The 27302-nt window shown below is 42.2% G+C and overlaps 1 protein-coding gene across 5 annotated transcripts in view; it reads left to right on the top strand.

Moving 5' to 3' along the window:
* The window catches only part of C2H3orf20 (chromosome 2 C3orf20 homolog), a 93832-nt gene that overhangs the window by 34176 nt on the left and 32354 nt on the right, over positions 1–27302 (top strand). For 4 of the 5 annotated variants that reach the window (XM_003906860.4, XM_009181298.3, XM_003906861.4 and 1 more), the window contains exons 8-12: positions 6636–6788; positions 7908–8028; positions 14550–14681; positions 20522–20645; positions 22110–22362. In XM_003906860.4, coding sequence (XP_003906909.2) covers positions 6636–6788; positions 7908–8028; positions 14550–14681; positions 20522–20645; positions 22110–22362 — 783 coding nt within the window. The remainder of the gene's footprint in view (positions 1–6635; positions 6789–7907; positions 8029–14549; positions 14682–20521; positions 20646–22109; positions 22363–27302) is intronic. The other variant, XM_021922676.1, reaches the window with a different exon arrangement.

The raw sequence follows: 27302 nt of genomic DNA, 5'->3' as shown, positions 1-27302 counted from the left end.
TGTAATTGGTTTGCACTTGGCAGCTTCAGACCCCAGACCCGTCTCAATGTTCACTGCATTCATTCATTCTAGTGGGTGTGAGTGGTATCTTACTGTGGTTTTAACTTATATTTACCTAATGATGAATGGCGTAGAGCATCTTTTCGTGTGTGTGTGTGTGTGTGTGTGTGTGTGTGTGTGTGTGTGTTTTGGTACATCTTCTTTGGAGAAATGTATATTGAAGTCCTTGCTCATGTTTTGATTGAGTTGTCTTTCTTTAAAACAAGTTGTAAGGGTTCTTTACATATTGTGTATATATACTAGATGCTTATCGGATATATGCTTTGCAAGTATTTTTTCCTGTACTGTCAGATGTCTTTTCACTTTCTCAGTAGCATCATTTAATGCACAAAAACTTTTAAATTTTGATGAAGTCCAATTTTTTCCACCTTTCTTTTGCTGCTTATGCATTTGGCTTTATGTCTAAAAACCATCGCCAAATCCAAGGTTATAACATTTACGCCTGTGTTTTCCTCTTCTTTTTTTTTTTTTTTTTTTTTTTGAGACAGAGTTTTGCTCTTGTTGCCCAGGCTGGAGTACAATGGCGTGATCCAGCTCACCACAACCTCCGCCTCCTGGGTTCAAGTGTTTCTTCTGCCTCAGCCTCCCGAGTAGCTGGGATTACAGGTACGCACCACCATGCTGGACTAATTTTGTATTTTTAATAGAGATGGGGTTTCTCCATGTTGGTCAGGCTCGTCTTGAACTCACTCTTGACCTCAGGTGATCCACCCACCTTGGCCTCCCAAAGTGCTGGGATTACAGGCATGAGCCACCATGCCCGGCCCCCTGTGTTTTTTTCTAAGAGGTTTATACTTATAGGTCTTGTGGTCTTTGAAGCATTTTGAGTTAATTTTTGTATGTGGTATAAGATAAGGTTCCAGTTTCTTTCCTTTGCGTGTGGATAGCTAATTGTCCCAGTACCATTTATTTAAGAGGCATTCTTTCCCTATTGAATGATCATGGCACCCTTGTCAAAAATCAATTGACTATAGAACTATAGATGTATGGGTTTATTTTTGGACTGTCAATTCTAAGCCATTAACACATATGTCTGTCTTTATGCCTGTACCACACTGTTTTGGCTATTGTAGTTTTGTAGTAAGTTTTGCAATAAGGTAGTGTGAGTCTCCCACTTTTTTTTTTTTTTTTCAAGACTATTTTGGTTGCTTGGAATCTCTTACCATTTCATGTAAATTTTCAGTCAGGTTTTCCATTTCTACAAAAAAAAGCCAATAAGATTTTGATAGGCATTGCTTTGATTCTGTAGATCACTTTGGGGAGTGATACCATTAATAGTTTTTTGTTTGTTTGTTTGTTTGTTTGTTTGTTTTTGAGACTGAGTCTTGCTCTGTCACCCAGGCCAGAGTACAGTGGTGCCATCTCGGCTCACTGCAACCTCTGCCTCCCAGGCTCAAGCAATTCTCCTGCCTCAGCCTCCCAGATAACTGGGACTACAGGTGTGTGTCACCACACCTGGCTAATTTTTGTGTTTTTAGTAGAGATGAGGTTTGGCCATGATGGCCAGGCTGATCTCAAACTCCTGACCTCAAGTGATCCACCCACTTCTGCCTCCCAAAGTACGGGGATTACAGGCATGAGCCACCACACCTGGCCAACAATATTAATTCTTCCAACCCATGAGCACTGGCAACAAGCAGTACAAAATGGTGTATAAACAAGAACAAAAAAGCAATGAACAAAAGGAAATTATGCCATTTACAACAGGATCAGAAAGATTAAAATACTTAGGAATAAATAACAAAGAGGTACAGAACTTGTACACTGAAAACTAAAACATTGCCAAATTAAATTAAAGAAGACCTAAAAAACACAGGAAAGACATCCTGTGTTCATGAGGGCAACTCTTTTGTGTGTGTTGATCTTATATCTGTAACTTTTCTAAATTTATGTGTTAGCTCTAGATTTTTTTGTGTGGATTCTTTAGAATTTTCTATATATGAAATCATGTCATCTGCCAACAGAGGTAATTTTACTTCTTCCTTTCCAATTTTGAGGCTTTTTATTATTTTGTTGTTGTTGTTGCTATTTGCTGTGGCCAGAACTTTCAGTACAATTTTGATTAGAACTGGTGAAAGCAGGCCTACTTGTCTTGTTCTTTATATTAGAGGAAAAGTTTTCATTCTTTCATCATTGATTATGATGTTAGTTGTGAGTTTTTCCATATATGGCTTTTAATATGTTGCAGGAGTTCCCTTCTATTCTGAATTTGTTGAGTGTTTTTTTAATCATGAAAAGGTATTGAATTTTGTCAAATGCTTTTTCTTCATCAGTTAAAATGATCATGATTCCCCCCGCAACCCCTGCCATTTTATTACTATGGTACATTACATTGATTTTTGTGTGTTGAACCATACTTGCATTCCTGGGATAAACCACACCTGCTCATGGTGTATAATCCTTTTGATAGGCTGATGCTAAATTTGGTTTGCTGGTATTTTGTTAAGATACTTTATGTTTATATTCATAAGGGATATGGGAAGTTTTATTTTTATGTATTTGTCTGACTTTGGTATCAAGATAACCCTGGCTTCATAGAATGAGTTAGGAAGTGTTCAGGTCTGCTCTTCTATTTTTTGGAAGAGCTTGAGGAGGATTGGTATTAATTCTTTAAATGTCTGGTAGAATTCACCAGTGAAGCCATCTGGTCCTAGGCTTTTCTTTGTTGGGAGATTTTTCATTACTGATTTAATCTCCTCACTTGCTATAGTTCTATTTAGGTTTTTTTATTTCTTTTTGAGTCACTTCTGGTAGTTTATGTGTTTCTAGGAATTTGTCCATCTAGGTTATCTAACTTTATGGTATACAGCTGTTCATATTGTTGTATTATTAGGATTTTTTTTTATTTCTGTAAGGTCCCATTTTCATTTCTGATTTTAGGAATTTGAGTCTTTTTTTTAGTCAGTCTGCTAGAAGTTTGTGCTTTCTTGATTTATCAAAGATGCAACTTTTGGTTTTGTTCATTCTATTTTTCTATTCTCAATTCTGTTTTTCTCCCCTCTGATTTTTTTATTGTTTTCTTCCATCTGCTAGCTTTGCTTTAGTTTGCTTTTCTTTTTCTAGTTCCTTAAGGTAGAAAATTGGGTTATTGATTTGAGATCTTCATTTTCTTTAATGTTGGTATTTGCAGCTATAAATTTGTTTCTGAGTGTTGCTTTGCCTTTCTCGCATCAGTTTTGATATGTTGTGTTTTGTTTTCATTCACTTCAAAGTATTTTATAATTTCCCTTGTGATTTTTTTATCCACCTATTGTTTGTGTGTTGTTTAATTTTCATGTATTTGTGAATTTTCACAATTTTCTTTTGTTAGTGATTTCTAGTTTCATTCCATTGTGATCAAAAAAGATACTTTCTATGGTTTCAATTTATTGAGACCTGTTTTGTGGCCTAACATATTGTCTGTACTGGAGAATGATCCATGTGAGTGTGAGAAGAATGTGTGTTCTGCTGTTGTTGGGTGGGATTCTGTATGTTCAAATCCTCTATTTCTTTCTTTTTTTTTTTTTTTTTTTTGAGGTGGAGTCTCACTCTGTCACCCAGACTGGGGTGCAGTGGTGCAATCTTGGCTGGCTGCAACCTCTGCCTCCCGGGTTCAAGTGATTCTCCTGCCTCAGCCTCCTGAATAGCTGGGATTACAGGTGTACACCACCATGCCCAGCTAAATTTTTTTGTATTTTTAGTGGAGATGGGGTTTCACTATGTTGGCCAGGCTGGTCTCAAACTCCTGAACTCAGGTGATCCATCCGCCTTGGCCTCCCAAAGTGCTGGGATTACAAGCGTGAGCTACTGCAAGCTGCCTAAGCCCTCTATTTCTTTATTGATCTTCTGTCTAGTTGTTCTATCCATTATTGAACATGAGGTAGTGAAGTCTCCAACTATTTTTGTAGAACTATTTCTTCCTTTAATTCTGTCAGGTTTTAAATTTATATATATATTGAGGCTCTGTTATTAGGTGTGTATATCTCTATAATTGTTACATATTCTTAAGGTATTCACCCTTCTCTCAATATGTAATGTCCTTCTTTGTCACTTGTAAAAATGTTTAACTTAACATCTATTTTGCATGGTATTAGTATATTCACCCCTACTCCCTTTTGGTTACAATTTGCATAGAATATCTTTTTCTATCATTTCACTTTCAACCAAGTTTTGTCTTTGGATCTAAAGTGAGTCCCTTAGACACAGCATATGGTTGAATTGTGTTTTGGTTTTTAAAAATTTATCCTGCCAGCCTTTTTTTTTTTTTTTTTTTTGAGACTGAGTCTCACTCTATCGCCCAGGCTGGAGTGCAGTGGTGCAATCTTGGCTCATTGCAGCCGCCACCTCCTGGGCTCAAGCGATTCTCATGTCTCAGCTCTGGCCTTTTTGATTAGAGAGTTTAATCTATTTCTGTTTAAAGTAATTGCTGATACAGAAGGACTTAATTCTTTAAGTTTTCTATTTGTTTTCTATATGTCTTATACCATCTTTGTTTCTCAGTTCCTTCGTTACTTTCTCTTTTTGTGTCTGACTTTTTATAGCATGCCATTTTGATTTACTTCTCATTTTCTTTTCTCCATATTTTTAAGTTATTTCCTTAGGGTTATCTTGGTATAATGGGTTGAATGGTGTCTCCCAAAATTTGTAACCACATGGAACCTCAGGATATTACCACATTTGGAAATAGGGGCTCTGAAGTTGTAAATTTTAAGATGCAGTCATATTGTTGGGGTGGGCCCTACTGCAATGACTAGTGTCCTTATAAGAAGAGCAGACAGACACACACACACACACACATACACACACACACAGAAGAAAGCTATATGATGACTGAGGCAGAGATTGAAATGAAGCATGTACAATCCAAAGAATACCAAAGATTTCTGGCAATCACCAGGAACTGTAAGGGGCAAGGAAGAATTCTTCCCCAGAGCCTTCCAAAGCATAACCCTGTTGACACCTTGATCTTGGATGTTCAGCCTCTGGAACTGTGAGATTATAAATTTATGTTGCTTTTAGCCATCCAGTTTATCGTACTTTGTTATGATAGCCCTAGGAAACTAATATACCTGTGTATTACAATTAACACACTAGTTTGAATTAATAACTTGCCACAATAATATATAAAACTCTGCTCCTATATAGCTCTATCCCTTCCCCTTTATGTTGTTATCAAAGAATTATGTTTTATAGATACATTGTGTGCCCATTAACATAGGTTTACAATTATTGTTTTATGCATTTATCTTTCAAGTCATATAGGAAAAAAAGAAAAATTATATGCTGAAAATACAATACTGGATTTTATATTTACTTATATAGTTAACTTTACCAGTGTTCTTTTTTTCTTTGTATGAGTTTGAGTCACTGTCTAGTGTCCTTTCATTTCAGCCTGAAGGATTCCCTTCAGTGTTTTTTTGCAGGGCAGGTCTACTAGTGATTAACTTCCTCAATATTTGTTTATCTGGGAATGTTTTAATTTCTTCATTTTTGAAGGATAATTTTGCTTGATATGGAATTGTTGGTTAACAGTTTTATTTTTTTCCTTTGAGGTCTTTAGGTATTTCATATTGCTGCCTTCTTAACCCCATGGTTTCTGATGAGAAATCAGCCATTAATCTTATTGAAGGTCTCTTATATATGATGAATCTCTTTTTTCTTGCTGCTTTCAAGATTCCCTCTTTGTATTTGTCTTTTGACAGTTGAATTATAATGTGTCTCAATGAGAATATCTTTGAATTTATCTTACTTGGAGTTTGTTAAGCTTCTTGAACATGTATATTATTGTCTTTCATCAAATTTGGGGAGTTTTCAGCATTATTTCTTCAGATATTCCTTCTACCCTAATTTCTCTTGTCTCTCCTTCTGGGACTCCTATTATTCATATGTTGGTAAGCTTGATGGCCTCCTGTAGGTCCCTGAGAATCTTCATTTTTCTTCATTTCCTTTTCTTTCTGCTTTCATTCTGAAATGCGTCTGTGTCTGGAGTACTGCTTGTGAAATTCCTGCACACAGGAATGTCCTGCCCATACCATGTCCTCCTTAGTCAGGACCAGTGCTTCTTGGGGCCTCTTTACTAGAAAATGAACAGGGAGACATTACCTGTCCTCCTTGATTTGTCAGAAGTGGGAGCAGCCTGACAGCATTAGAAATATTGCTGGCCTTAGAGATCAAGTCCTGGCTCTGCCACTTCCTTGTGATGTGACATGAGGCAGATAATTTTCTGCACTTTGGATTCCTCATCTATAGGGTGACCAACTCATCCTGGTTTGCCTGGGACTTTTTAGGTTTTACACTGAAAGTTCCATGTCTCAGGAAACCCATTAGACCCAGGGGGACCCTACTCATCTGTGAGAGGAAGATAATACTACCTACCACAAGGTGGTTGTGAGAAAATAGAAAGAAGATACAGAAAAACAGCTAGGTCATCATTGGGTTCCATGATCATATAATTGTTACCTATGCAAAATGCAAGGAGGGTGTTTGAAGATGGAGAATGATGCACCAAATAGCTACCACTTTGACATGTGGACTTGCTTCAATGGGACAACTGAGAGGGGGGTTTTCTGTTAGTTCTACCTGAACATTTCTGCCAGCTATCCCTCTGGAAACATCGCTATATGTCAGATCCCCACATGCTGCAGAGGGAGAACCATCACTTGCCTCTTTAATGACATACCTGGCTTCTCCTTGCTGGCCCTATTCAATGCTGAAGGTCAGGGCTGTGTTCACTACAACCTAAAAACCAGGTAAGTAGACTGGAAGAGTACTAGTCTCATGGAAGTACCTCTGAGGGTGATGGAGGGAGGACTGAAGTGGTGACTATGAGTCCCTGGTTAAAGAAGAAGCCAGGCGGTGTCCAGAGGTCTAGTAAGGCAGTGAGGCAGGGCTGAGGCTGTTTCTGCAGGGACATAGGAACTTTAAGGCTCAGCCTTTCCTTGCTGTGTCTATGCCACAGCCAATGAGAAGGACACCTTCCCAAGTCCTACTCCACTTGGTACCCCAGAGTACTAAGATCTTGATTGTTAGTTATATTAATGGAAGAATTATTTAGTGGAAAAAATGTTTTGTACCAGGAGTGGACGGAGAGGTATGAACACACTACTTCTGTGGCATCTTTTAAGAGAAGTACATATTCTTGCCAGCCAAAAGTTGATATTGTCTGGCTTTTCTTTTTTGTTTTGTTTTTGTTTTTGTTTTGAGACAGGGTCTTGCTCTCACTCTGTCACCCAGGTTGAAGTGCAGTGGCATGATTATAGCTCACTGCAGCCTCGAACTCCTGGGCTCAGGTGATCCTTTCACCTCAGCCTCCTGGGTTAGCTGGGACTACAGACATGCGCCACAATGCCTAGATAATTTTTTAAACTTTTTGTAGAGACAGGGTCTCACTGTGTTGACCAGGATGATCTCAAACTCCTGGCCTCAAACAGTCCTCCTGCCTCAGCCCCTCAAAGTGCTGGGATGACACGGGGTGGCATAAGCCACCATGTCTGGATTTGCCTGACTTTTCATAAGGGACTGTTCTCGGAAGAAATGACTTACTCTTATGTTATAGGTATTCCAGTTCCCATCTTGGTGCCTATTATACACTTGGGCTACTAGGCAACAGAGCACAAATCCCATTTCTTCCCCTCTTGTGTTCAACCTGAGCCTTCATCATCTCTCTCAGAATGGGCTCCTCCAGTAGCATCAACAGGTGTTAAGGGGCCTCAGACCATAGCAAGTGGGGAAAGTGAGGCTGCCTGCAGGGTTCCACCATTCCTCCAGCCTGGAACTGAGTCTTACAGACCTGCCTGCCCATAGCCTGCAGTGATGAGAGCTTCCTTCAGGGGCCCAGTGGCAGCTACTCACTTCTGTATCTCTCCTAGTTGCCCATATGTATTAATCTTGGATGAGGAAGGTGGGACCACCAATGACCAGCAGGGCTATGTAGTCCACAAATGGAGCTGGACTTCCAGGACGGAGACTCTGCTTTCCCTGGAATACAAGGTATGGATGGGCAGCACAGGTTGGGTGGCAGTGAGCATCACTGTCACAGGGAGGGCCTTGGCATCCTGCCATGCACTGCCTAGCATTAAAATCCCAGGGCTACCCATAAGACAGGAATCCTGCCCTGAAGAAGCTCATAATCTTATTCAGAGGCTCCCAAGTTGGTGGATGGTGGTCCAGGTTGGCTGAAGGGAACTTTTCACCAGCCTAAACTATTGGCTGCTTTACAGACATTTCTTGGTAATATCCTTCCTGTATAATTTTTATTATTAATATTATTCTATTTTTACTGTTAAAATATGTTTTATGAAGTCACGGTTATAGTAGTTGATAGCTTTATTTTTAATGCCTATGTGTGGCAATAATAAAAATTAGCAATTCTATATGGGTCTCCTCAGTTTTTGTTTTTATTTTATTTTATTATCTATAAAATAAAACAATCTAGAAGTCAAAAGTGACTGATAGATACAAACTCTTTTCATTCATTTGGCTGTTCAGATAATTATTCACCAAAGATTTATTAAATAACATATAATAAAGAGGGCTGAATTATTAATAATATATTAGTAAACTTATTAATAAAGCAACTAAGTGTGCTTGTCACTTATCTGTGGCAGAGTTCCTCATCATTGACACTAATGACATTTTGAGATGGATACTTCTTTGGTAGAACTGTGCATTGTAGGATGTTTAGCATCCCACTAGATTCCAGTAGTATCCCCTTCTCCAGTTGTGACAACCAAAAATATCTTCAGGCATCACCAAATGTAGCCTCTGGGGGGCAAAATTGCCCCCAGTTGAGAATCACCAATCAGAGGATGGAAGGAGAAACAAAACTTATCAAGGAACTCAGAAGTCTAAGGGAGTAATAAGAACACAGATTAGACACAGATAAGAACTGTGAGAGAAGGGAGTGCTGGGATTCAGAGAAAGATCACAGAACATAGCATCCACTCAAGCTGGCCTGAGAGAAAAGCCCCACAGTAAGGTTGCGGACACAAGCACTCGGAGTGCATGGGAGGGCTCCAGCCTCCTGGAGTCTCCTGTTTCTTGTCCTCTTGGTTCATCCTCTACACTGGCCACTGACTCTCCTTATGCTCTGATTCCTCAGACCACACCTCTGCTCAGGAATATTCTCTCCCTTGAACATGTCTCACCTTTCCTACTCCTTTGGCCTGAAATGCACCCCCTCCTCTCTTTGCCAGTACAAATGGCCTCCCAAATTCCTTCAAAGCCCTGCCCAGACTCCCCTCCTTTGTGCCATCCCATCCCACACCCATTTCTCTTCCCACAGTGCACACAGTTTGGATGAGTCACTTGGTAATTAATGTTAGGAAGAGGTTCTCGTCTCTGGCTGCGTATCAGAATCACCTCTGGGACTTTTTATAAAATAAAGATCCCAGGCACAGCCCCAGAGCAACCCTGACTCAGTTGGTATGTTAGGAGTTTTGGATTTCTGTGGTTTTCGCAAACATTTCTGAGGCGTGGCCAGGTCTGAGATCCCCAGTCTAGGGGTGTGTTGTGTTGTTTACTTAATGTTTAACTTTTCATAGCTGTATGAAAAGTTTATAATCCAAGATTAGAAATCAGTTGAAGGCAGGCATCATAAGTTGTGTGTTAGTGTGGCCAAGCGGAGAACTGTGATAAGAATTTGAGGAGCTAAGTACTAGTGCCAACTTTGCCAGACTGTGGCTGTGCAACTTTGCAAAAACCTTTCAGCTTCTCTGAGTCTCAGTTGTCTCATCTATACAAAGTGGGTCACCAGAACTGCCCTCCGGCCTCATGGTACTTTCATGAGAAGAAATGAAATAATGGAGGGGAAAGTGCTTTGACATCAGTAAAGTGTGTTAGTAATGCATTTTAGTTCACTGTAATATATTTCCTGGAGCTGCATGCAGAAAAGCACAATAGAGGCATGTGAAGTCAGGAGTGGCCTGGAAAAGAAGGTGGCCCTGGGGTTGTAGCATGGGGGTGAGTGTGTGTGATTCACATAAAGAGGAGGAGGAGGCAAAAATCTTCTGGGTAGTGGGAGCAGAATCTGCAAAGGTTGAAGTTGGGACTAAATGTGTAATTTTTAAGAGGTCACAAGTGCTTCTTGTGAAAGACAGGTGGAGCAAGAGGTATGTATGGTGTCAGGTGGAGGCGGGAGGCACTGGATGTCAGGCTGGGGAGTTTGCATGCTGTCTTGGAGGCTGCAGGGGCCAATTTGTTTTTACCCAGATGTTTACTATTTCCATTGTTCTTCATTACTCTTTGAGGATCCAGGTTTCCCTCTGGTACCATTTCTCTTCAGCCGGAAGAACTTCCTTTGGCTTTCTTGAAGTGCGTATCTTCTGGCAATGTATTCTCTGTTTTCTTTCATGATAAAAAAAAAAAACTTTTTATTAAAGGATATTTTTGCTGGATATGATTCTGGGATGATTTTTATTTTCTTTCAGCATTTTAAAGATGTTCCACTGTGTCTGTCTTCCATCGTTTATAAGAAGTCTGTAGTTATTCAAGTCACTGTTTATTTTCTTTACCTGCTTGCAAGATTTTCTCTTTTCTTTGGTTTTCTACGTTTAACTGATACATTTAGGTGTAGTTGTCTTCATATTTATTCCATTTACTGAGCTTCTTGAGTCTGTAAATTCATTTAAATTTGTTTCATCAAATTTGGGGAATCTTCTAAATCTTCTTTAGAAAAAAAAACCTGCAGGCCGGGCGCGGTGGCTCAAGCCTGTAATCCCAGCACTTTGGGAGGCCGAGATGGGCGGATCACGAGGTCAGGAGATCGAGACCATCCTGGCTAACCTGGTGAAACCCCGTCTCTACTGAAAAATACAAAAAACTAGCTGGGCGAGGTGGCGGGCGCCTGTAGTCCCAGCTACTTGGGAGGCTGAGGCAGGAGAATGGCGAATGGAGTAAACCTGGGAGGTGGAGCTTGCAGTGAGCTGAGATCCGGCCACTGCGCTCCAGCCTGGGTGACAGAGCGAGACTCCGTTTCAAAAAAAAAAAAAGAAAGAAAGAAAAAACCTGCTCCAATCTTTCTCCTTTTCTTCTGAGACTCTAATTATGTCTATTTTAGACCTTTTGATATTGTCCCAAGGGTTCCTGAAGCTCTCTTATGTTGTTATTCACATTATTTTTCTCTTTACTTTTGAGATTGGGTAATTTCTCTTGATCTGTCTTCAAGTTCAGTGAATTTATTCTGTCATCTCCATTCTACTATTACGATAATAATATAATAATTTAAAATTTCAGATTTACATATTTTCAGCTCTAGAATTTCCACTTAGTTACTTTTATATTTTTTATTTCTCTGCTGAGATTCTGTATTTTATAATTTCTTACAAGTACATTTTCCCTTACCTCATCTAGTGTAGTTGAATCAGTGTTTTAAAGTCCTTGTCTGAAAATTTCAATGTCTGGGTGTTATCAGACAGAGTTGGCCTCTGTTGATTATCTGTTGCCTTGAGAACAGCTCACACTTCACTGGTTCTTCACATATTGAATAATTTTGGACTGTAGGTGGACATTATGAATGTTACGTAGTGGAGTGTCTGAATTCTGGTGTATTTCTCTGAAGAGTGTTGATATTCTTGTTTTAATAGGCAATGAACTTGGTTAGACTGAAACCACAAACTTTGTTTCACTTGCAGAAGCTCACATCTCCGTTCAGTTTTTCTGTTTGTTTGTTTGTTTCTTCAAGCGTAAGGTGTCTTGAGTCTTCCCTGCTCAAGCATGGTTCAAGGATCAGCCAGAGACAGGGACAGTTTATACACAGAATTCTGGCCTCTCCTTCTCTGGTGCTGTCCTTTCTGGAATTCTTCCTACAGTTTCCCATGACTGTGGTTGCTCCAGGTTCTGTCCTCTGGGTTCTTCAGGCCAGAAAGATGGTGGAGTTTGGCCATGACTGTGGCCTGCCCTCAAGCTAAAGCTGCAAAACAAAACCTTATCCCATGCTGCTCCTTTCTTTTAAATTTTGACTCCTCTTCAAAGTCTGCCTGCATTTGTTCACTCTTCATAGCCTTTACGTCATTGCTTTTTTTTTTTTTTTTTAATTTTTTCAAGCTTATAGTTATCTATGAGGAAGGCAGCCTGTCAGACACTGACTCAGCTATACCGGGAGTAGAACCAGCTGGTTAATTTTTAAGCTGAGGACTGCAATGCTCAGTCTAGCATTTTTGCTTGACTGGAGAGAGACCAGTGGGTGGGCTAGTGGAGAAACTAGTTGGGGAGTTACTAGCCAGACCCAACAGCATTAAAAATAGCAGCAATATTTTTTAAAGGGGTCATTTCAATAAAATAACTCAGTGGTGCACAAGCATGGCCTGTAAGGGGTAGATGAAAGGAAAAGAGAATTGTAGATGACTCCATGATGGATTATGTGTCTGGGCGGAAACAGAGAAGTTTCTGAGAGGATCAGTGACCAAAATGATTTTAGACATGCTTATTTGGTTCAGTGGCCATATCTCTCTGGGCTACTGTGACATGGACCCTGACCTAGTGTGAGAGATTGGGGATAATGGATAAGTATAATGGGCTGGCTAATAAACTCTCAAGAAGACAAGTCTGTGGTTTGTAGAGCTGCCATACTTGGGCGTTTGGGGGAGAGAAAGAGAAACCATCCAGGGGGCAAAATTAATAAATAAAAGCTGTACTATGCTAAGCTATGAAATCTGCTGAAATTGGCTAACCATCCCATGAGAAAATTTCATGGGATAAAACTTTTTACTTTTACCTTACTTTTTACTATTATTGTCCCCAGGCTCAGAGAAGCTAACCAATGTGTCTAGAATTGCCCAACTGGTAAATGGCAATGCTGGGATTTAACCCCTGCTCAACTGCTAAGCTTGAGCTCCCAACCATGGCTCTATACTACATCTCTCTAGAAGGAGGACAAGAGAAAGGAGGGTTTCTTTCTTTCTTTTTTTTTTTTTTTTGTTTGAGACAGAGTCTCACTCTGTCACCCAGGCTGGAATGCAGTGGTGTGATCTCAGCTCACTGCAAGCTCTGCCTCCCAGGTTCACACTATTCTCCTGCCTCAGCCTCCTGAGTAGCTGGGACTACAGGCGCCCACCACCATGCCTGGCTAATTTTTTTTGTATTTTTAGTAGAGACGGGGTTTCACCATGTTAGCCAGGATGGTCTCGATCTCCTGACCTCGTGATCTGCCCACTTTGGCCTCCCAAAGTGCTGGGATTATAGGCGTGAGCCACTGTACCCGGCCGACAGTTTCTTTTAAGTGAGAGTGATCAAGTTTGAAGATGTCAAAAGACTTGGCACGTCATAGTTCAGTGCTTTCAGGGTGCTGGAGGGAACTAGTCTCCAGGCTGCAGGGTGTGAGGAAGAAACTCAGAAGTAAGGAAGTTAAGTGTAGACCCTGGGGTAAGCAACTGAAATAGTAGAAGGAAATGGAAGGAGCAAAGCAGAGAGTGGTTTTGTTTTGTTTTGTTTTGTTTTTGGTTCAGAGGCATCCTGGGGGTATTTGTAGGTAAGGGGATATTGTAGGTCAGGGACATTGAAGACTGAGAGAAGCACAGCAGTGTAGGGCTGTACACTCTGAGGCTCTCTGGGAGGGTCCCTGCATATAAATTGTGCTCTGCACATGCAAATTGTTCAACAGCCTTAAATCTGAGTTGCTCTACCTCAAATTGTACCTTGCCCTGACAATATCTGCTCATGCTGGGCATAGGCTTTAATGGCTTACAAAGCCACTTCCACCATTTTTATCTCATTTGATCCTGATAATAGCCACTCAGTGATTTCATGTGGAAGAAGTTAAGATTCAGCGAAGCCAACTGGCTTGTTATCAGGAGGCAGAACTGGGACTCACCCATAGACCACAGAACTCTCAGTAAGGAGTGAGTTGTTATAAGGGCAACTCATTCCCCCACAATCTCCAGTCTGGTACTGCTTAAAGGAAATCCCACTCTTTTGGAAGTGATGATAAAGAGTAGCTGCCCCTTTTCCACCCATCTTTGGCTCCTCCTCAGGGGAAGAGTAATGACATATTTGTTGACTTTAGGGGAAGGGGCTGAGTATGTGTGGCCCAGGCCCTTCTGGGTCCTCTTTGACATCTTACCACCCATCTTCAGCCGGCTTTCCGGTGCTTCCTGCCAAGTGGTCACCTTCCTACTGCTGTAGGACAAGAGTCAGAGTCAGACCTGGTGCCTGAGTGGACACATCTGTCTGATTCAGGGATAAAGGGTTACCTTCTGATCCAAGCTGCATTCCCAATTCATCTTTACCAGAACTGAAGCTGATTCATCTGCCAGTCACAGTGGGTTTCATGCTTGAGTTGGAAAGGGAAGGAGCAGGAATAAGAAAGCATCATTTACTTTTTCAGTGGGTCCCCCAGGGGAGCCTGGAATTGTTCTGTCTTCTCCATGAAGCTGAATTCTAACATAAGAACTGGAAAGCTCTTACAAATCTTCTGCCCCGAGCCAACAGGGGCTTTGTGCTTTGTAGTGGGTAAGGAAGGGGTGGCTGGGGCCATAGAAGCAGGGATTCTCTGAGTACTGTTTCTTCATCTACAGGTGAATGAGGAAATGAAGCTAAAGGTGCTGGGACAGGACTCCATCACGGTCACCTTCACCTCCCTGAATGAGACAGTAACACTCGCTGTGTCGGCAAACAACTGTCCTCATGGAATGGCATATGAAAAACGGGTAAGGCAAGGCAGACCAGGCACCCTGCCCTGACCCCTGGGCATCTCAACGTGAGTTGCTTTTTCATATTTCAGAGCTTTTGCCCTTACTCCCCACCACCCTCCCATGCAAAGCCCTGCCTCTTCCTCTGCCATTATTCACTGCCTACTCTTAGTACCACCTTCTCTGTGAAACTTCTTATATCAGTTAAGAGTCTCCCAGTTGTAAGTGACAGAATCCAGTGTGGACTAGCTTAAGCATGAAAAAATATATAGTGGCTCAATAAACTGAGAAGTCTGTCAATATGCACTTTCAGGCATGGCTGGATCCAGGCCCTGAAATGATTCCACCAGATCTTCCCATCTCTTGGCTCTGCTTTCCTCTTTGTTGGCTTCCTTCTCAAGGAGATTTTTCCTGTTGATGACAAGATGACCATGAACATCTCTGGGCTATTATTATACTAGCTTTAGTGCCCCTGGAAGAAGAAGGACTTCTCTTTCCTACACACTCCAGTAGAAATGCCAGCATCAACACTCATTGGCTCTATCAACTGCCCATATGTGAAACATTTCCTGTGGCCAGGCGTATGTATTGCTCCCATTGGCCAAGCTTGAGGCTTATGTCCATCCTGGGGCCAAGGTGTAAGATTAGTCTCAAATGAACCACCTGGGCAAAGGATAAGGCAGAAGAGTTTCCCTAAAGGAAAATCAAAGTGCTGTTACCAGAAGAAATGATACTGAGTAGAATAACTACCAGTGCATGTTGATGACCTTCTCTACCACCCTCTTCCCATCCCAAGTAGAGTTAGTCTCTCCCTCTGCTCAGCCCCGCTAGCGGTGACAACCTCCATTCTAGACTCCTTTATTTTCAAGTCTATCTGCCCTACACATTGAAAATTCCCTGTGATTACCTCTGATGTCTGTTGTCCCAGGGCCCCCAGCATGAGGACTACTTCAAATTAAGTCTTTACCAAATATTTTTTGGGTGGATGAGAATACTGTGGTGACTGGGAGTCCAATTCTTCCATTCAATGGGTCATAATGGATCCTACTGTGTACCTGGTGATGTCAAGGCAACATCAGGGAGAGAGGTGGAGAGGATTAAGAGGACACAGTCCCTACACCCTGAGTGTATATCCCGAAAGAGAACACTTGACCTCAACACAAGATGGGGGTAACCAAAGCTTAGGTGGGTAGAGCAGACTATTTGAGCTCCCCACAGGGCACTCTGCCCACTAAGGGAAGGCTCCTAGAAGCAAAAGCAGGGTGACCACACTTCTCAATTTGCCTAGAGCCAGTCCCAGTTTATACCGGAGCAATTACACACCTGGAGCAATTGTAAATGGCACTATGTGTTCCCCTCAGAAGTGTCCTGGTTTGGATGATAGATTATATGATCATCCTGAGCAAGAAGCTCTTAAGCTGTATGGGCACTTGCCACTGTATGCCACAAGCTGACAGATGCTCAAAGCTGGCAGAGCCCAGCAAGGGCAACCAACCCAATGTCCAATAAGGACATAGGGTGTGGGCATTTGTTAGGGGTCTCCTTTGTTACTCCTGGAGGAAAACATTGCATCTGTTTTTTTTCTCCCCCACTACATTTTCATTCCAGCAGCATTTCACCTTCATTAATCCATTAACAAATTCAGTAAACATTTAATATCACTTGCAGCAGGCCAAGTTGGCTGCTGGAGATGTAGAAATAAAGAAGTCTCATTCCCTCTAAACTCTGAAATTCTCTCAATATAATGGAAGGGGCAAAAGCATGGGCACCAATTATCATCTAGCTTGACTCTTGTGTGCCAGAGGGTCGTGTGGAATCTGGTAGGAGAGGAGAAGAGGAAGCACTGGAGAAACGCAGGTACCTGTGAATCCAGCATGCATTGGTTACTTCTAAGAGCAAACTACCAGCAAGAATTTGAGTCCATTTGGGCTGAGATGAATGATCTTGCTTATTGATACATCAGCCCTGTCAATTTGGTTCCACACTCTCACCATGAAAGGCCATTGGTTTTATTCTATTCTATTCTATTCTATTCTATTCTATTCTATTCTATTCTATTCTATTGTTATTTAATTGAGACCAAGCCTTGTCTGTCACCCAGGCTGGAGTGCAGTAGTGCAGTCTTGGCTTACTGCAGCCTCTGCCTCCCAGGTTCAAGCAATCCTCATGCCCTCAGGCTCCTGAGCAGCCGGGATTACAGGTGCGCACCACCACACCAGCTCATTTTTGTGTTTTTAGTAGAGACGGGGTTTCACCATGTTGGCCAGGCTGGTCTCAAACTCCTGACCTCAAATGATCCACCCACCTCAGCTTCCCAAAGTGCTGGGATTACAGGCGTGAGCCACCGTGCCTGGCCAGAAAAAGTTATTGTTAAGTGATTAAGTATGCACTGGGTACAAAGTCACCTATCTATGTTTCTTGGAAACCTTTTTAGACTGCGTTTTAAAAGTATGAATCTACTTTTCTTATCAAAGGCAATGGATATTAGAAAATTATTTATTCTCATAAAATTGCAGCAATGCTTCATTTTTCTGGCAACCTCTTGTCTGATTATCTCTGAAATTTGGAATGCAGCTGAGAACCAAGATATAAGCAATTCAAGACCCCCATGAGCAGCTGAGAGAAATCACTCTCAGTCTGTGTACCCAACAAGCCCCTTAGGCCTAGAAAAGCCCCTAAGAATTCAAGTCTTATTTTCTTACCTTAAAGCAACCTCCTCAAGATGGAATTAGAAGTCTAGAGCTGTGCTGTCCGATATTGTAGCCATGAGTCACACATGGCGATTGAGCCCTTGAAATGTGACAAGTCCAAATGGAGATGGGCTCTTCATGGAAACGCACACTGCATTTCAAAGACTTAGTGCTGGCCAGGCACAGTGGCTCACGCCTGTAATCCCAGCACTTTGGGAGGCCAAGGTGGACGGATCACAAGGTCAGCAGATGGAGACCATCCTGGCTAATACGGTGAAAGCCTGTCTCTACTAAAAATACAAAAAATTAGCCAGGTGTGATGGCGGGCACCTGTAGTCCCAGCTACTGGGGAGGTTGAGGCAGAAGAATGGCGTGAACCCGGGAGGCGGAGCTTGCAGTGAGTGGAGATCGAGCCACTGAACTCCAGCCTGGGCAACAGAGCGAGACTCCATCTCTAAAAAAAAAAAAAAAGAAAGAAAGAAAGAAAAAAGATTTAGTGTGAATTGAGAATGTAAAATTTCTCAATAATTGACTATTTTGATGATATGTTGATATAACCCTATTTTTGATATACTGGTTTAAATCAATAGATAATTAGAATTAATTTTCCCTTTTAAAAATGTTTTTAATGTGGTTACTAGGACCGTTTTCAACTACATGTGTAGCTCACATTATATTTCTAGTGGAGCATGCTGGGCTAGAAGGTAGAGTCTCTATTAAGGGAAGCTTATCAAGGCATGGTTTGACAGTGCAGTAGAAGACTGGGAGGTTATTTAAAATGACACAGTAATTCAAAGAGCATAACTGTCTTAAGGAAATGTAACATAGGGACAAACAGACCAATACACTGAGGCAGATTCTGAAAACAGTGCTGCATTATAGAAAGCTGAAGCAGATGTTGACCAAGATTGACTTGCCAAAAAAATAATTCTGATCATAACCTCTTTTGAGAGTGCAAGCTGTGTATTATGTATGACAACTTTCTAACAAGATAAATAGAAACAATGAGTAAATATGTTTTCTTGTGGGTAATGGGATTTCCAAATGTTGTCTTTAACCACATGGTTAAGCATCTCAGGATATTTTACATGAAATCCTGAGGCTTAGAAAATTAGCTTATCTTGGATTCTTGGACCGTGAGAGCTGCAGGGAGCTTCCAAGAAAATGTGCTGAGTGTTGGGGCTGGCAGAAGGCCTCGGCTAGGAAGAGGCCATAGGGCCTTGGGCCAGTCCCTTCCCTGTCTGGGTCTCAGTTTTCTCATCCGTGTGGTGATGCATAAGGGCCCACCCTGCTTTAACACACCCCCACTTTTACAGTTCATTCAGTTCCATCTGTGGGTGTTTATTTGGGGTTGGTGATCACTCGTTAGCAAAACCATGGTCGCCCTATAAGGCTGGAGGTGGGGGCGGGAGCAGCCTCCTCCCTCCAAGTCCCTGTCACTGAGAAGCTTGTTAAATGTCTTCCCCAGACACCCATTGCCCTGGAAAGAGCCACCCATCAGAGAGACAGGCAGAATAGCGGTCCCAGCTTTTACAGCCCTGAGGCCTGGCTCCTCACTAAATATTTCCATCAAGGCAGCACTTAGGAAGCGAGACAACAGCCTCTGTTTAAATGCTTTATTAGCCCAGTGTGCCACCTCAGGTCCTTTTTGGAAAGAGGCTGGGTATAAATTTCAAATAAATAAATAAATAAGATGAGCACAGAAGCAGCAACTGGGGCCAAGAATCAGGATGGTTGAGGCTTTGCCATTTGTTGGGGACATCCTTCATAGATTTCCTGCCTGCAGCATAAAGAACTCATGGGCTGACTTTGTTGTTCATCAGGAAATCTGATACTGCCCACCCCACTCTTGCCACTTGAGGCTTAAATTCCACAGGAGAAATGTTTTTTCCTACCTTCTCTGTGTTACGTGGGAGATGTAGAGATGATAGATCTTCCTCTCAAGGAGCTAAATGAGTTTAGGGACAAAGGAAGTGGAAAAAAAAGAAAATGAACAGGACCCAGGGCAGAAAGAACAGGAAGGGACACGTGTGGAAATTCAGCAGAGGGAGCAGTTGCTGTTGGCTGAGGAAATCGGAAGGCTTCCTAGAGAGAAAGACCGAATATAACTACCTCTGGAATCTGGGCCTGATTTTGCAGTGCCACTGACATGCCCCAGCTGTTCAGAGCAGGTCTTAGGTTGGGTCTCCTGGAAAACCCAACCTAAGTGTAGTAGAAGACTGAGAGGTTATTTAAAATGATGCAGTAATTCAAAGAGCATAACTGTCTTAAGGAAATGTAACATAGGGACAAACAGACCAATACACTGAGGCAGATTCTGAAAACAGTGCTGCATTATAGAAAGCCGAAGCAGATGTTGACCAAGACTGTGAAATGGAGCCAAGTATGCAGGAGTTTACTGGGGACTGCTCTTGGGAACAGCCCCTTTGAGGGTCTGAAGGAAGGCAGAGAGAGAGGGCAGCCATGGCAGAGTCCTCAGCAATCCCGTGGGGAGCCCTGGAGCCAGAATGATCCTTCAGCATAATCCCAAATGGAAGCAAGAGTCCTGGGCCTTTGTGGCCCGCAGTGACCAGTCAGCCTCTGTAACCTTGGCCAGAGGCAGGCTCTCAGCTGCGCACTGTCAGCAGCCACTGTTTTGACAGCTGGAGGGATGAAGGGGCTCCTGGGGGATGCACCGCAGCATCCACTGCAGAGGGAGGCCGGCAGAGAAAGCTCTGCAGAGGGCTTTATCGTCCACTTACTCATGAATGCAATAGCATTTACTGAGCGCCTGCGTGACAAGCACTCAGACACACAGGAGACCAAGACTCGGTCCCTTCCCTCCAGAAGCTTGCAGTCTAGTGGGAAGATAGGCTCAAACACAGCTATCACTTGGCAAAGTGCTAACTTCCGTCTTCAAGCTGCATTGAGCATGATGAGAGTCCAAGGCAAGAAGCAGTTCTTCCCAGTCGAATCAGGGAAAACCCTCCCAGGAGAGGCCATGAGTCGGGCCTGGGCCTGTGTGCAGGAACTCACTGGGCTGAGAGGGAGAGAGTATGTTCCAGGTAGGGGTTGTGGGGCGGGCAGTAGCACATCCTCTGAACCGGAGCAAGTGTTAGTTATCCTGGGCTAGGCAGCTGGCTCCTTGAGGGGCGGGTGACACGTGCCCCCTCCTTTGCCTCTCTGCAGCTGAACCGCAGAATCAGCAACATGGACGACAAGGTGCATAAGATGAACCGAGCCCTGGCTGAGATCAAGAAGCGGTTTCAGAAGACAGTGACTCAGTTCATTAACTCTGTCTTGCTGGCCGCAGGTAAGGAGGCTAAAAGGTGGGCGAAGGCCTATCTGCTGGCCTCCCCAGTCCTGAGATTCCAGCAGGTCATCTCAAGGGACAGACCTTTACTTTACCGCCCATTCCATCTTCAGTCTGAATCTTCAGGGAAGTAGGCATGGCAGAGATATTTCCCCATTTCAGGTGGGATCATTGGGCTCAGATGACTTAAGGCCACACAGCTAGGAATAGTGACGTGGGCCCACTTTCACTTCTGAGCTCTCTCCTGGAGTGTCTTGCACATCTCCATGAGATTGTCTTATTTTCCTGGGTTTCTCAGTGGCTGGCTGTGTCCCTCTTGGTCCCCACCCCACATCTACATTCACCTTTAGCTCCGTCTCACGTATCACCCATCATCCATTTGGAGCCCCTGCTCCTCCCTTCTGTTTGTGGATCTCAGAAGAGAAAAATGCAGTCACCTCTCTAGGCTGTCCCTGTTAGGCCCACAGAGATCCCCCAAGGCCAGTGTGGGGGGCCTCAGGACCCTTCCACCTCTGAGCCCCTCTACGGACTGCTGATGGCCCTGGAAACAAGGATACATTGACCCCTATTCTGTGCCACCCCCTGGCTGGGCATGGAGGGGCTGTGCTTTCCCCACTGCCTCTCTGGGGAGTTTCTCCTTGTCCCCAGAGACTTCGATCGCCCCTTCTCTGGGAAGCCTTCCTTGACTTCCCTAGCAGAATGGGTCACACTTCCTTTGGGCTCCCATAGCACTTAATTATTTATTTTTTCTTTTTTTTCCACCCACATGAAAGAAAGGATCCCACAGCACTTTGTACATGTTCTAATTACACATCTTACTACTTAGCATTGTGACTATGTCCCCCATCCTGCTCCCCCACTCGGAATTTCCGGAGGCTGGGAATTCTGTCTTGGGGTACCTCTGCATGCTCAGCACCTACATTTGAGAAATGCTGGTGAGTGAAGAGACGAGAGGTCCCTGGCCTTAGAAGTTTTCCAGTCTAGTAGGGAAAGCAAGACAAGAATATAAATAAATACAATATAACCAAGAAAGTAGATAGAATTGACTTAAAGCTGGAGACACAGGGAACAACACTCTCGAGGAAGGAACAGCATGGCCCAGGAATGTATTGTGTAGTTAGCCTTTACATTCGGTGCTGGGGAGGACACACACAGGCTGAATGGAACAAGCCCCAGCGTGGGTGGGGAGAGTGAGATTGAAGCTAGGTGTCTTGAAGAATGAGTACGAAAGGAGACCTATTCATTCTTACATTCTTACAACCCAACATTTGGCAGTGTCACTGATGAGTGTGCTGGGACAGGAGCACTGTACTGGACAGCAGAGGGGAGGTGCCGGAGAATCAGTGAGAGCGGAGGGGAGGAGATGGGGGTGAGCCAAGGTGCACTTAGATGTTTCCAGTGTGGGACCAGGGACAGAGGAGTCCTGGCCATGAAGGGAAAATGACAGCAGTGTCTTTTTAACAGGTCTGTTTACCATTGAATATCCCACCAAAAAGGAGGAGGCAGAATTTGTTCGGTTCAAGATGAAATCTGGAACTCATCCCGAGCGGCTCCCCAAGCTAAGTTTATACTCAGGAGAAAATCTTTTACGATCTCCGTCAGGCCAACTGGAATCCTCAATTGCAGAGACTTTGAAGGATGAGCCTGAGTCTGCTTCTGTGAGCCCAGTTCAGAAGAAGACCACCAAAATCCACACCAAAGCCAAGGTCACATCCAGGTTGGCTTGGTCCTTCACGTCTTCCACAGCATCGGGTGTTGTGATGGGCAGTGGGCACAGGATAGTGAACCCAACAGGTGGGGCCCCTCTCTTTTGGAGCTTAAATTCCAAGAGCAAGTAAAGCGAGGAACAAATGAAATAATTTTAGGCAGCGATAAGGACTAGGAAGAAAAGAATTGGAGTAAGGGGTTAGGGCAGGGGTTGGCTATGGACCAAATTTGGCCCAGTTGCCAATTTTTGTGGGTGAGCTAAGAATGGTTTTTATATTTTTAAGTGCTTGAAGGAGAAAAAAAAATCAAAAGATTTCATGACAGGGGAAATGATATAAAAATTTAAACTCGGTATCCATAAATAAGGTTTTCTGGGAACATGGCTACACCCACTCATTCACATATCATCTACAGCCGCTTCCTCATGACAGTGGACACATTGAGGTCAGGCCTGCAAAGCCTCAGGTATTCACTACCTGGCTCTCTATAGAAAATGTTGCCTGGCATCTGGGATAGAGAGTGGCTGGAAAGTGAGGTGGGATGGGCTGTGGTAGAGGGTGAGGGAAGGCAGTTCAGAGATTATATTGAAACCCAGATGCAAAGGATGATAAACAGGTGGCCAGGAACAGATATGGGGAAGGAACACCAGGCCAAGGGCCCAGCAAGTCCAAAGACACTGAGACAGGAGTGAGGTTGGTATGCATGAGAGAGTAAGAAGGCTAGTGAGGCTGGAGTGTGGTGAAGAAGGGGATAACGATGCGAATTAAGGACCGAGATGTAGGCAGGAGTTTGGTCATGTAGTCTTGATAGTGTTATGGAAGGCTATTCCATAAGGAAGTGACATCATCAGATTTATCTTTTTTTTTTTTTTTCAGACAGATTCTCGCTCTGTCACCCAGGCTGGAGTGTAGTGGCATGATCTCAGCTCACCGCAACCTCTGTCTCCTGGGTTCTCCTGCCTCAGCTTCCCTAGTGCTGGGACAACAGGCATGCGCCACCACGCCTGCCTAATTTTTGTGTTTTTAGTAGAGACAGGGTTTTGCCATGTTGGCAAGGCTGGTCTCGAACTCCTGACCTCATGTGATCCACCCACCTGGGCTCCCAAAGTGCTGGGATTACAGGCGTGAGCCAGTGCACCCAGCTTGGGATTTATCTCTTTTTAACTTTAAAAAAGTATTAAAATATTTTTCATGTTTTAACTTTTTTAAAAATGTAAAATGCATACAGAAAAATGAGCAAATCCTAAGTGTGTAGCTCAATTAATATCACGAAGTAAACATATCCTATAACCACCAAGTCAAGAAATAGAGCATTACCAGCTCCTTAGAAGCCCCTTTTTATCCCATCCAAATGACCAGTCTCACCTTCCTTCCGAGGTGGCAGATTGCTAACACCAGAGATTAGTTTTTATTGTTTTCTAAAACCTGATTAAAATAGATCTCTTTGGTGTGTCGTCTTTGGTGTCTGGCGTCTTTGTCTCAACATGATGATTGTGAGATGTGTGCATGTTATGTATAGCAATAGTTTCTTCTTTTTCATTACTTGATAATAATCTATTGTAAATACACCAGAAAGTATGCATTCTATGTTAATGAATATTTGGTTGTTTTGGTAATAGCAAACTGTGCCACTATTGATTGGCATACTCAGTGAAATTGCTGTCACTGAGTATGTGTATGTTCAGCTTCTAGTACAGACTGTCCGTTTTCCGCCATGGTGGTTTTACGTTCTGCTCCCACCAGCAGTGTTTCTGAGAGTTCAGTTGCTCCACATCTTCACCAGTGCTTGGTATGGTCAATCATTTTAATACAGCCATTCTGTAATAATGAAATGTGTTGTCTTAGTGATGAAATGGTTTTTTATTTGCATTTCCCTGATGACTATAGAGGCTGAGCACCCTCCATTGTTCATTGACAGTTTTAAATACAGCAGTCCTTCTTATCCTCGGGATACTTTCCAAGACCCACAGTGGATGCCTGAAACTGTGAACAGTACCAAACCCTATATATACTCTGTTTTTCACTATACATACGTACACCACAGCGAAGATGCAGGACAATTCCATCAACCACCAACCAAGAGAAAGAAATTCCCTTATGCTGTTCCTTTGTAGTCAAACCCTTCCCTCACCCTTAATCCCTGACAACCACTAATCTGTTCTTTGTAGATATAGTTTTGCATTTTCCAGAATGTCATGTAAATGTAATTATACTGTATACAGCCTTTTGAATCTATCTTCTTTAACTTAGTGTAATACATGCAGGATTCATCCATATTGTTACATGGATCAACGGTTCATTTCTTTTTATTGCTGAGTAGTGTTCTGTCTCGGGGGTGCCAACGCCACCCCCACATTCGGAGATTTACTAGGACCCATGAGACTTATTGTATAGTTGTATTCATGGATAAGGTTTATTATAGTGAAAGGATACATGATATGATCAGCAAAGGAAAAACATACAGGTAGAATCTGAAGGACACAGGTATGTCTTCTGGTGCACAGTGAGAGGACACACCTAGCATGCTCCTTTCTCTAGCAGAAAAAAAATGCAGTAACATGTGTGCAATGTTTCTGCTAAGGAAGCCCACTGGGGACCAAAACCCAGGCTTTTTAGTGGTTACTGGTCGCATAGGCACCCTAAGCCTAGCAACTAGCAAAATTCCAGGCTGCCAGAAGGAAAACCGGTGTTCAGCGTAAATCACATTGTTTGCAGTCTAGGCATAGAGCAGGGTGCCAAGTTCCCAGACACCAGCCAAGGGCTAATGTTGTAAAGAAGTTTGTCTAAAGATAACAGCCTCAAGCCTTGTAATGTTAATTTTTTTCTGTATATAATACATGGCATGGATGGGCAAAATTTGTTTATCCATTCAACCACTGAAAGACATTTGGATTGTTTTCAGCTTTCTCTGATTATGATAAAACTGCTATAAATACTCATGAGCAGGCTTTTATGTGAGCCTAAGTTTTCATTTCACTTAGGTAAATACTTAAGAGCTAGATTGCCTGGTTTTATAGTAAATGCATGTTTAACTTTGTAAGAATGCCAGCTGTGAAAGTAGCTGTACCATTATCCATGTCCACCAACAATGTATGAGAGTTCCAGTTGCTCCAAATCTTTGTTAGCACTTGGTATTGTTGGGGTTTGTTTTTTGTTGTTTTTGGTTTTTTGGCCATTCAATAGACATGCGGTAATATCCCATTATCATTTGAATTTGTATTTCCCTATAAACTAAAGTTGTTGAGCATCTTTTCATGGTTTATTTACCATTCGTATATTTTCTTTGGGGAAGTAGCCAAATCTTTTGCACATTTCAAAATTGGATTGTTTTCTTATTGTGAGTTTTGAGAGTTCTTTATTCTGGGTATAAGTCTTTTATCAGATATGTGACTTGAAATATTTTCTTCGGTCTTTGACTTAATTTTTTATTCTCTTAACAGTGTAATTGCAGAGTAAAATGTATTTGGATGAAGTCTGATTGAAATGGGTTTTTTCTTTTCTGGATTGTGATTTGTTGTCATGTCTAAAAACCCTTTGTTTAACCCAGTGTTTCTCAACCAGAGATGAGTTTGCCCCATGGGGGACATTTGACAATGTTTGGAAACTTTTTTTATTATCATGACTAGGGAGGGGGCGCTACTGCCATCTAGTGAGTTGAGGACAGAGATGCTGCTAAACATCCAGCAATACACAAAACAGCTCCACATAACAAAGAATTATGACATTCAAAATGTCGATAGTGCCAAGATTGAGAATTCTGGCCTAACCCAATGTCACAAAAATTTCTCCTATGTTTTCTTCTAAAAGCTTATTATAGTTTATGTTTTAGGTCTATGATCCATTTTGAGTTAATTTTTATATAAGGTATGAAGTATGAATTGAAGTTTGTTTTACATATGGATAGTCAATTGTTCCAACAGTTTTTTTTTTAAAGATAAATTTCTCCATTAAATTATCTTTGCACCTTTGGGTCTCTTTCTAGACTCTGTTTTGTTAATATGGTGAATTACTTTGATTTCAAATGTTGAACCAGTCTTGCATTCCTGGGATAAACTCCACTTGATCATAATGTATTATTCTTTTTCTGTATTGCTGGATTCAATTTGCTGGTATCTTGTTGAAGAATTTTTCATCTATACTCATAATGGTTATTGGTCTGTAGTTTTCCTTTCTTGTAATGTTTTTGTCCATTGAGACAAGCATATAATTTTCCTCCTTTATTCTATTATTGTGGTGAATTATGTTGATATTAATATGGATATATTTCAGATGTCCAACCAATCTTATATTCCTGACATAAACTCAACTTGGTTATAATATATTTCCTTTTTATGTATATTTCCTTCTAGATTTGATTTGCTACTACTTTAGGAGTTTTTGCATCTGTGCTTATAAGGCAGACTGGTCAATAATTTTTCCTTTCTTGTCATGTTATGGTCAGAAGTATTTCTTCTTTATCTATTATCTAGTGGACTTTATGTACATATGGATTATTTCTTCCCTAAATATTTGATAGAATTTGCCAGTGAAGTCACCTCTTCCTGGGATTTTCTTTCAGTGGAAGTTTTTAATTAAAATTTTTATTTTTAGTAGATATAGGACTATTCAGATTTTTGTGTTTATTATGATAAGTTGGATTTTTCTAGGAATTTACCGTTTTATCTAAATGTTTAAATATGTTGAAGTTTTGTTTTTTTTTTAAGACGGAGTCTCGCTCTGTCGCCAGGCTGGAGTGCAATGGCGCCATCTTGGCTCAGGGCAACCTCTGCCTCCCGGGTTCAAGCAATTCTCTTGCCTCAGCCCCCCAAGTAGCTGGGATTGCAGGCATGTAGCACCACACCCAGCTAATTTTTCTATTTTAGTAGAGACAGGGTTTCACCATGTTGACCAGGATGGTCTTGATCTCCTGACTTCATGATCCGCCCGCCTTGGCCTCCCAAAGTGCTGGGAT

The sequence above is a fragment of the Papio anubis genome, chromosome 2 (genome assembly GCF_008728515.1).
Source record: "Papio anubis isolate 15944 chromosome 2, Panubis1.0, whole genome shotgun sequence".
Lineage (NCBI taxonomy): Eukaryota > Metazoa > Chordata > Mammalia > Primates > Cercopithecidae > Papio > Papio anubis.
Note: the sequence above shows the minus strand (reverse complement) of the source record. Positions and strands in the feature narration are given on the sequence as shown.